Source organism: Sinocyclocheilus anshuiensis, unplaced genomic scaffold (assembly GCF_001515605.1).
Source record: "Sinocyclocheilus anshuiensis isolate Anshui unplaced genomic scaffold, SAMN03320099.WGS_v1.1 scaffold1091, whole genome shotgun sequence".
Lineage (NCBI taxonomy): Eukaryota > Metazoa > Chordata > Actinopteri > Cypriniformes > Cyprinidae > Sinocyclocheilus > Sinocyclocheilus anshuiensis.
The window spans coordinates 321,588-332,041 of NW_015544196.1; the positions used below are offsets into that span (position 1 = coordinate 321,588).

Genomic DNA, 10,454 nt, shown 5'->3' on the forward strand with positions numbered 1-10,454 from the left:
TTAAACAGTCCAGATTGTAGTTCTGTCTCACTTAATTTAGTCAGTCATTTGTAATGATGGCATTTCCATGATCAATTACTGTACATCCAATTAAACAGTTTTTTTATGTCACTTGGTAGAAACTACTGAAATTAAGACGGATGCCAATTAAATATCACATCTGTCTAATTTTGCTAGTTTCTACAAAGTGACAGATGCATTTGCAGCAAAATGCATCGAGTTTGACTGGACGCATCTTGACACCAACAAAAGGCTATATTAAGTGTTTCTCCTCCCTTATAAAAGCTGATATGTCTGTTTATTTAATTATCTGAACTTTGCACAATTATATTCTTAATTTCAATTGAGTTTTTCCTTGCTGTAAATCACTCTAGACCTACAGTGTTGTATTATCAGAAACAAACGTATAATGTGCAATAATTCATCTGCTATAGAAGTTAGACTGAAAGAGACCAACACAAATGTTGTAGATTTATTGTAACTAGATACAAAACAACAAGTCAATATTAATAATAAAAACAAAAGAACTTAATTCATCGTTCAACAATAACTAAACCAGTGTTAGTTTCATGTGTAATCAAATAATGAGGTGTCCACTTTATGCTACAATTTTATAAAACACTTTACAATCTTTTTTTTTTTTTCAGTATCACAAGGTTTCTGGATTGAGTGTTTTTCCAGTGTCACAACATTCATGCTTCCATTACTACACAACACTATGAGGGTAAACGGAGTCAAATAACCAAAATGTTGCTTTTATGACAAACAATAATTGTCAAAATAATATTACTAATGTAAAGATAAACTCTTTCAATATCAGGCAAGATTTTCACATCAGAAATTTTTTTTTTTTTTTAAATACTATAAAGTAAAAGAAAATGTATTATATTTTCCCAAAACAAAGGACAATATATACGAGCCCCTTTCAGTGTTAAACACTACATATCTTGTACAGCTGATGTAAATATCTGACATATACAGTATTGCCTGTTCAGTCTAATCATCACTACAACTGTACATTCCTGCATTAATCTAGTGTTGCTTAATTGTCATCTACCCCTAATCCACAGTATAATTAATACATTAATATGATTTTCAGACGCCGCTCCGTGTGTGTGTGTGTGTCTGTGTGTGTCTGTATGTGTGTGTGTGTATGTGTGTGAGTCTGTGTGTCTGTGTGTGTATGTGCGCGTGTCTGTCTGTGTGTGTGAGTGTGTCTGTGTGTGTGAGTGTGTCTGTGAGTCTGTGTGTGTGTGTGAGTGTGTGTGTATGAGTGTGAGTGTCTGTGTGTGTGTGTATGTGCGCGTGTCTGTCTGTGTGTGTGTGTGAGAGTGTGTCTGTGTGTGTGAGTGTGTCTGTGAGTCTGTGTGTGTGTGTGTGTGTGTGTGTGTGTGTGTGTGTGAGGTGTGTGTGTGAGTGTGTGTGTGTGTCTGTATGTGTGTGAGTCTGTGTGTGTGTGTGTGTGTGCGTGTGTCTGTCTGTGTGTGTGTCTGTGTGTGTGTGAGTGTGTCTGTGTGTGTGTATGTGTGTGAGTCTGTGTGTGTGTGTGTGTCTGTGTCTGTGCGTGTGTCTGTCTGTGTGTGTGTCTGTGTGTGCGCGTGTCTGTCTGTGTGTGTGTAATATCATCAGGTTCTGTGAGCGTCTTTAGAGTTGTTATTAGCATAAAGGTGGCCTATCGACCTTAATATGTTAATAGCTTTAAAACTAATCTCTGGGTCTTTACAAGACCTCTTCGCGTCAGTAACTCAAACACACGTCACAACATGAGATAGAGAACTGTAAATGTACTCATCATAGTAACGTCATTAGCTACTGCATGTTTACTTTCTCAGATTAAGGCAAGACACTACAGTTTTGAGATTTTGGGCCATTTGTTTTTTCATAACCTGTTGTTTCAGACTAGTTGAAAGAAAACATTTGTTTTATTCCAATTAATATATTTGTGTCTGTAGATTTCAATTCAAATACTTATTTTATAGGGGTTTTTCTTGACTTCAGCAGCTCTTACACCAAATCTTAGTTTTATTCTCATCTATATTCTGAAGGTTTTTACAAAGAGGTTTGTTTATATATCACTTGCCTGACTTTATACAACATTTTATTTCTAAATGCATTTTTCTTAGTGACATAAAAAAAAATCCAAACGCCCATCTGAACAAACATTTGACTTTAACATGTCAACAAAATGAAACAATTATGAACCTGGCTTTATCCAATGTTCAGATTTATGTTTTGGAAATGTATGCAAATTAGTGTATATTTAATTAGACATATTTAAACATACCATTTTAGAAAACTTGCCATACAAAAAATGTTTGCAATTCTTAATGTAATCAATCATCTAGAAAATTATGGTGATATATATATATATTAGTTCATGTTTTGTACCCTATTCACCGGGTGTCTTGCCTTAAATTTAGGGAAGAAAGTGAAAAAAATACATTGAAAACCTCAAAATCAGCATCAAAATCAAATAAATAAATACGTTAACTTTGAAGACATTTTACCTTGCTCTCAAATTTCACAAGTGTAATGAAAACAAAAAGGACCGTCTTTATTTAGCTTCTCTCGTGTCTTCAGCTTATTGATAAAATAATGAGCATTCAAGAAGAGCATCTCCGTTGACTAGAGTTTTTGATGTTTGAAATGAGTGCAGATACAAACAGGTTCTTGGCTTCAGTTTTGTGCATCTATGATTCTCACATGACGTCAGGATTAGACGTGATCTCTCTCACCACCGTCTGTTTTCTCAGCAGCGGCGAGGCGAGTTGGGATACTTGGCCTTCAGGCTCTCCTTGAAGCTGCGGAAGAGGATGCGGTTCTTGCGGTTCTCCTCGTCCTTTCTGCTGTGAAACTCTCCCTGGACCTTAAACCCTCTGTGCACCACAAACGCGTTGCTCAGCACAGAGAAGTGGTAACCTGCGATGTGAAGCTCACAGGCCTGAAGAGAAGAGAGAAATCAGTCAGCAGGTAACGGAGCAAATTAATGAATAACAGAAATATTCATATTTTACACCACGAGAGGCTTCTCAGTTCACACCGGAACTCAGTCCACTTTTCTATTCACAGTATAAAAAATATGAATTAGTTTTATTGCAATATATATATGTGTGTGAGTATATATATGAATTCATGTATTAAATAATTTAAAAATTTTATAACTTTTTTGTGTCATTTTCACAGCATACATATACATTTTGGGGGTTAAAACATACAAACTGCAATGATAATTAATATTAATCATTTTATTATATAAATTTTATACATATATGGCATTCTGGAAACATCATATAATATGTTTAGGGTATTATATTAATTATTGTAAAAGCTATTACAAATATATACAATATTAAAAAATAATATATTATAGTTATATAATTTGATACTCTAAATATCACAATATAGCCCAATATACATACACACATACATGTGTGTGTGTGTGCATGCTGTGAAAAGTTAAAAATCTGAATATTTTATATATATTATTTTATTATGCATTATAATATATATGATTATATATCAATTGCTCTTTTTTTTGGTTTTAATTGCTTCTAATGTCCTGTATTGTATGCATCTTCCAAATGACTAAATGTAAATATTAATATATAAATAATATAATGCAAATATTGTAGTATATAATTATATTTAGAATATCATAGCATTATATTACAAACAACATTAATTGTGTGTGTGCGAACAAGAAGGTAGCTAGCCGCACACTGAGTCCAACTGAATTTGGATTTGACTTTTTGCACGATGCAATTTATAAAATAAAAAATGTTTTGCTAGATTTTTCAGTCTGTATTGGACTCAGTGTGCGGCCTGCTATCTTCTTGTTCGTTTTCAAGTATTTCCTTGGCTCTACGCACCTACAATTTTTCTTTACAGTGCGTTTCCACTGGCACGTAGCGAGCGTTTTCAATTCATTCCTATAGAAGTTGAGCTTAACCGCTCGCGCAGTGTATTATGGGATTGAAAGCGTTGACAGCGGCTGAGAGCGTCAAAAAGATTGGGCATTTCTCGACTTTATGCAAATGTCGAGCGTCAACCAATCACTGTGAAAGGAAGATGATGAAACGTAAACAGGGTGTTTTTCAGAGGCGTGCTCTGCCCTAAATTTGACATGCCCCAAAGCAGTGGCGTTGTAGCGTTGCCAGCGGCACTGAGCGCAGATTTGACGCTGCAGTGGAAATGCACCGTAAGTGTGTGTGTTAAAAACATGATTTATTTTGCATTTGGCGAATTGATTGGTCGCGTATACACTTCCTGCAGGAGTCCACCTCTTCATCCCTCACCTGACTGATGCGGTTGAAGCCGTACTGCCTGAAGTTCTCGTCGTAGAGAGGAACCGTTCGAGCGCCGATGTAGAAAGGCTCCCACGGATCGGCCCAGTTTATAGTGTACGCCACCTCCAGCAGCCCGGAGCCCCTGCTGGCCAGATTGACCCACTGCGAGTAATTCGTAGGAGCCTGACAGCGAGGGCAAAGCTCGTCGTAAAACGGCCGCACCTCGCCCACCTGATAGAGCTGCACCAGCTCCGCCTTCGTCGCAGGCATCTTACGAGTGTGTCTGATCTCGAACGCGGGAAGCACGAGGACTTCGTCCGCAGCCGGTTCGCGCCTCATTAGCATTGCCACGAATTGGTGGTGCAGATTGGCGCTGGGTATCATGTCGATATCGATGACCAGGATGTAAGCGGCGTCTGTGCCACTGCGGGCCACGTTGCGAAGAAGGTTATTGGGGTACGAGACATTGTTCCCAATCGCGTAGTTTTTATACTTATCTCTGTACGATTCGAGCTTGGCGAAAACGCCGGAGCAGCCCATGTCCTCCAGACCGGCGAAATGCTCTCGATCCTGGTCTGGGAAACTCGCCATTTCACCCGAGTGGCAAACCAGATGGAAATCCACCAACGCTTGAACCTGTGGGCAAAACAGGCTGAGGGCGTAAACGAATGCCGTCGCGAACTTGACATCTTGGCCGTTGGCGAATATCACAACGGATAGCGGATTCTGCCAGCGCTCCAACAAAGAGCTCAAATGGTGAAGGTTGTTGATGGTGGTATGCGTGGCCAAAGCCAGGTGGTGCGATCTGGGATCCGCTCCTGGCTTCTGATTGGTCGAGAAGTCGCTTTTGATTAGGCTCTTATAGACGCGGTACTGTCCGCTCCCATCGAAGATCCCGCCTGTGGATAAAGAGTACCTGAGATGTTCCCGTCTGGGGTTCTTCTCTCCTTGGTTTGCAGTCTTTTTGGAGCCGAAGAGCTCAGAATACTTGTAGCGCTGCTGTTTGCCGTGCAACTTTGAGAGGAAAGACAGATATAAAAGCTGCAACAGTGCAACGATGAGAAGGGCACTGAGCACCACCTTAAACACGGAGCATTTTTTAGAGAAATGCATTACAATTACTAGCACCTTTTGGTTAATGCTAATGAAATAAAGAGTGCTCACACAGATCAGCAAGGGTTAGCCAGCTATGCAGCCCTCATGCATTGCAGCCAGAGGTAGTGCAGGTCAGTTTAAACGGGAATTGACTTGCATGTTTGGATGCATGCATTGAAAGGACGCCTGTGAACAGCAGAAGAGAAACGCGTTCGTGTAGAGCGCACACACTGCGCATGGCGGCGCATGTTTGTTTACTGTTCCGGTTAACGTTACCGTAAACACCGTAAAACGGGCTCGGCTCGCTACTTGTGCTCTGGCGTACCTGTATGTGACTGTTTCGACTCCATAAACACTTCCTGTTTGTAACAGCCAGAATAAACACTAGTAAACACTTATTAGACATCAAAACATAGATGTGTTATAACCTAAATGTGTAGATATAGAATCAAAACGATCGTGTACATGCACATATTTGTATCAGACGAGGTGGCCGAGTGGTTAAGGCGATGGACTGCTAATCCATTGTGCTCTGCACGCGTGGGTTCGAATCCCATCCTCGTCGAAAATTAATTTTCATTTATATTTTATCTTTACGGTTAACATGACAGACCGGAAGTCCTGCAGTTTTGGTGTATTACGCGCCAAATGTGCTCAGCAAGCGCTAATAATAAAGGGCAATGATGTTTTTGCACATGGTGCCATAGTAATCTTTAGGTTTAAATAATAAAAAATACAGGGTAATATAATTAAAATATTTTTAAAATAATATTGTAATATACAACGGTGATCTCGAGACGGTATTTGTGAGACTTTGGAGCCCCCTACAGTTAAGCGAGTGGAATTTCCTGTCGTAAAACTCGACGTAATTACAGTAGATAGCTGTGCACCTGCCTTTGTTGCTGCCGTAAAGCAATCTGTCCTTTTCGCGGAATTTCGTACCCGCTCACCAAACTTGCATTTAAAAAAACAAACAAAAAATGTTGACAACACACATAACTAATAGATACAAACAATAACCGTAATTAATAATAAAATATAAAAATAAATAACAAATTTAAAAGAAACGACACAAAATACAAATAAAGAACTATAGGCCGATACATACGGGTATTCAAATCAAAGCTTCAACACTAATTCTGAAAAGTCCTTAAGATGGATTAAAGTTCCTTATGTCTCCTATGCTATCAATATCAATAGGTCTATGGGTATCTTTTTTGATCATTGTTTATGAATGTGATATTTACCTATATATTAGTAAACCCAAACTTGCATAGTAAACCCCAGAATAGAGGTTTGGGGGTGTGTGAGAAAGAAACTGAAGCTGTTTGACTTATTTGTCAGTGTATCATCAGAATGATTTTGAAACTTATAATTAAAAACAAAACAAAAACAAACTTGCATACAGCTACTTTGAAGTAGCGTCACCCACATACCATGGTATATGCATATGGTAATTGTTCGGTATCATGGTATATATTGTAAAATATTCCATAAAAACAACAAGAGTTATACTATTATTGTCAAACGGAAGTCACTTTCAAAACACAGAGAAATCATTTACAGTATAGGGCTGCATAATTTAGAAAAAAAAATTACATTGATTATTTTCTCACATATTGCGATTAGAATTTGAACTGTGATATAAACATTTAATCTCAAACACACATAAGTCTTTGCACTGACTTGACTTTAAATTGGACTCGAACCTCTTTTTGTCCACATTATATTCAGTCATTTTTAGAAGCCCGGTCAGTTTGAATAATAATAGCAAAATTATTTCCATGTTATTTTGAAAATCTATAAAACATGAAGACGAATATATTATTATTGTAATAATATAATTGTACTTTAATTTTCACTTTATTTTATACTCTAAATTATTAAATAAATTAGCTTTTTTTTTTTTTTTTGCTCCAACAAGTGTGTGAATTTATTGACAAACGAAACACGCAACGCTGTGAACAGATCTTGCTGACTTTTGCATTTTTAATTCAATAACCGAAACAACCACAAAAACAAAACAAACATAAAAAGGCTTCGTCCACAGTTGTACAGTCATGACATGATAAACGATGGCGCCGAGCTGCAGTCAACAGTCAGAGGTCCAGGGTACGAGACAGTCGCTCGTTTCACTCCGCACCAAATATGACTAAATATCACGTCTTCCCAAAGCGGAGGAAAGCGAAAGTCAAGCCTCAAAACCATTTTGAATATGGAGAATTTATGCAGTCCATTTAAACATGAAACGACACGCTTGTTGACTAAAACTGGACTGAAAAGCAAATAATGGAAAACAATTTAGCCGATGCATTCGGCTGTAAATGTGTCGTTGTGTTTTAATGTTATGAACGTACAAAACGTGCATGACTTTCACTCTCTTTCGTGCTTTATGACTGGCATCTGTACGACTAAATAGAAACATGCCAACTCAGTCTCTCCGCCAACCAGCGTTTAAAGACAAATCCACTAGGAGACGAGCACTCCGGCGCCTCCTTTCGAGCCTCCTCCTTCGCTCTCTTTGGCTTGACTGGCGTCCGCTTTGCTCTGTTTGTCGTCCTCTCCGACTAATCGGATGTTGTAGCGCTCGCGGTACTCCGTCAGCTCCCGCCCTTTCGCCTGCATCCGTGTGTTAAGCGACTCCACGATCTTCGTGATCTGATCGCAAGGAGAGAAGCATTAATAATGCATCGTTTATGACGAGCAAAGGTGTGCGAGTCGTACCTGTTCTTTATTGTTTTCTAACGCAGGCAGGACTTCTTTGACCGTCCTCTCCACGAGCACGCCGCCAACCAAACGAAAGCACTTCCGCGACGGATCGACTTCCTTTAGCGTCTCAATGACGAGGCTGCGAAGAGGAAGTTTACACTGCCTTTCAGACAACCAGTCCATCAATTAACATCTTGTGAAGTGTTTGTAAGAAACAAATCCATCATTGAGACATGTTTTAACTTCAAAGTGTTGTGTTCGACTAGAATACAAGTCCAAAATCCTTAATATTGATTCTCCTGTGAAAAAGTCTGAATCAGGAGAGAATAAAGCAATAATCCCCGTGAAGCCGTGGTTTACAGTGAATTTATAACAGCTGAGGGACGTTGTTAGGCACCACGCGAAGCGGAGTTAACCCCCTTAGCTGTTATAAATTAATTTAAATTAAACGCTAAGGGGCGTTGTTCACGTCGTGCCTAAAACCCCTTTAGCTGTTATAAATCCACTGTAAACCACGGCTTCACGGGGATTATTGCTTTTATAAAACGGTTATTCCATATACGTAGTAAGGTTTCACAAAATAAAACAGAGCAAATAAAGTGTAATGATATTAATAAAAACAGCTGAGGGGCGTTGTTAGGCACGACGCTGTTATAAATCCACTGTAAACCACGGCTTCACGGGGCTTATTGCTTTTATAAAACGGTTATTCCATATACGTAGTAAGGTTTCACAAAATAAAACAGAGCAAATAAAGTGTAATGATATTAATAAAAACAGTATTCTTCCACCAAACAATGTAGTTCCTCAGAAACAGTTGTGGTTCCAACAAAGTGGTTGCCGAGCAACACACAAACATAAACAAAGGTGTGTGATTGTAGAGTAATTTACAACAGCTTCGAACGCGGCTCAGCCGATCAGAATCAAGGACCGGAACTCTCCGGTTTATAAGTACGCACAGATCAAGCATCGTTTACAAGTGAAAACCAGTCCACTTTTTCACTGGAGGAAGCGTTATTATGGACTCATTTGAGCAGAAGTGACATTTTTAAGTTAAAATGTGATGAATGTGTTTCTTACAAACGCGCAGCTTTTCACTAGTACATAAGATGTTAACTGATGGACTGCAGTGGTGTGGGTTATTGTGATGTTTTTATCAGCTGTTTTTTCCCTGCGGAGGATCCATGTGGGAAGGGAAGGGGAGTCACTTGTATTAAACACACCTGTGTTCATTGATCTCCATCTCAAACTCTGCAGACTTGGAAACCATGCTGCGCTGCTCCTGTCGCATCCTCTGGAAAGTAGCCACCACCTGATTCAAACAAGCACACAGATTAATAACACATGCATATTAATAAGGTAGTAAATTGTAAACATAATAAAAGATCATTAGGTTCAAATATACAGGTGCATTTAGAAAAACAATTCTGTCCCCTTGATGACTTAGTGACAGATGATGCACTTTCCTTAAAGAGACAGGAGGGCATGTGCTAGTTTAATGGGTGGAGACATTCAACCTAACATGAAATACCCAGATTTATAAAAATTACAGTATCTGTTATCTCTCATGCAGCTGATCTGAAGTTTGCATTGGCAACTATAGACCAGCTCGCGCGCGTCTCAATCCGTACCGACAACAATGAACACATCCATTAGAATGCACCGAGGGGCGTCGGGCGCTCGCGGCTTTGTTGTTTACAGCAGACGCGTTACTCGCTCGCGGCGCAGATGAAGCGTTCATGCGTTACTGTAATAAACCCGACGCGTTGTTACCTGCTCAGCAGACGGAGCGGGCTGCTTTCCGCCACTTTTACCGCTCGTGTTGTTGCTGCTGTTCGCCGCCATGATGAACTACACACAGCACCGCAGTCAGGACCCCCAACGGTCACATGAGGGGCTGACCGCGACACTCCTGACTGAAATTACCGCTCTCTTAGAATAGAAAGTGCTGTACGAATTTTTTTTTACCACACATAAACACATACCCATATTCACCAGCGAGATATTTTACACGTTTGTTGTTAGATAGATATTTTGTGGAAAGAGTCAAAATATATGTGTTATAATATATTGTTTCAATATCGTAGAGAAACTAATTTAAGTGGAAGGATATAGTTTTTCTTTGTTTGTTTTTTTCTCTCTATAACAATGTATATGTGACCCTGGAGCACAAAAGCAGTGTTAAGTCGCTGGGGTATATTTGTAGCAATAGCCAACAATACATTGTATGGTTCAAAATAATCGATGTTTCTTTTATGCCAAAAATCATTAGGATATTAAGTAAAGATCATATTCCATGATGATATTTTGTAAATTTCCTACTGTAAATATATCAAAACTTAATTTTTGATTAGTAATATGCAT

General features: G+C 39.0%; 2 protein-coding genes and 1 non-coding gene across 3 annotated transcripts; 1 reads left to right on the forward strand and 2 right to left on the reverse strand.

Moving 5' to 3' along the window:
- Nucleotides 1-2,513: 2,513 nt before the first annotated feature.
- Nucleotides 2,514-5,589, reverse strand: LOC107696735 (beta-1,4-glucuronyltransferase 1). The gene is made up of 2 exons (XM_016497215.1): nucleotides 4,296-5,589; nucleotides 2,514-2,941 (listed from the first exon to the last, which is right to left on the reverse strand). Exons 1-2 carry the CDS (start codon nucleotides 5,397-5,399, stop codon nucleotides 2,750-2,752), a joined length of 1,296 nt encoding a protein of 431 aa, XP_016352701.1. The 5' UTR covers nucleotides 5,400-5,589; the 3' UTR covers nucleotides 2,514-2,749.
- Nucleotides 5,590-5,864: 275 nt separating this feature from the next.
- Nucleotides 5,865-5,946, forward strand: trnas-gcu (transfer RNA serine (anticodon GCU)). The gene has a single exon. It is a non-coding gene; the product is annotated as a tRNA-Ser (tRNA).
- A 1,413-nt stretch (nucleotides 5,947-7,359) lies between these two features.
- LOC107696736 (prefoldin subunit 2-like) lies at nucleotides 7,360-10,025 on the reverse strand. The gene is made up of 4 exons (XM_016497216.1): nucleotides 9,864-10,025; nucleotides 9,314-9,402; nucleotides 8,106-8,229; nucleotides 7,360-8,039 (listed from the first exon to the last, which is right to left on the reverse strand). Exons 1-4 carry the CDS (start codon nucleotides 9,933-9,935, stop codon nucleotides 7,851-7,853), a joined length of 474 nt encoding a protein of 157 aa, XP_016352702.1. The 5' UTR covers nucleotides 9,936-10,025; the 3' UTR covers nucleotides 7,360-7,850.
- Nucleotides 10,026-10,454: the final 429 nt, after the last annotated feature.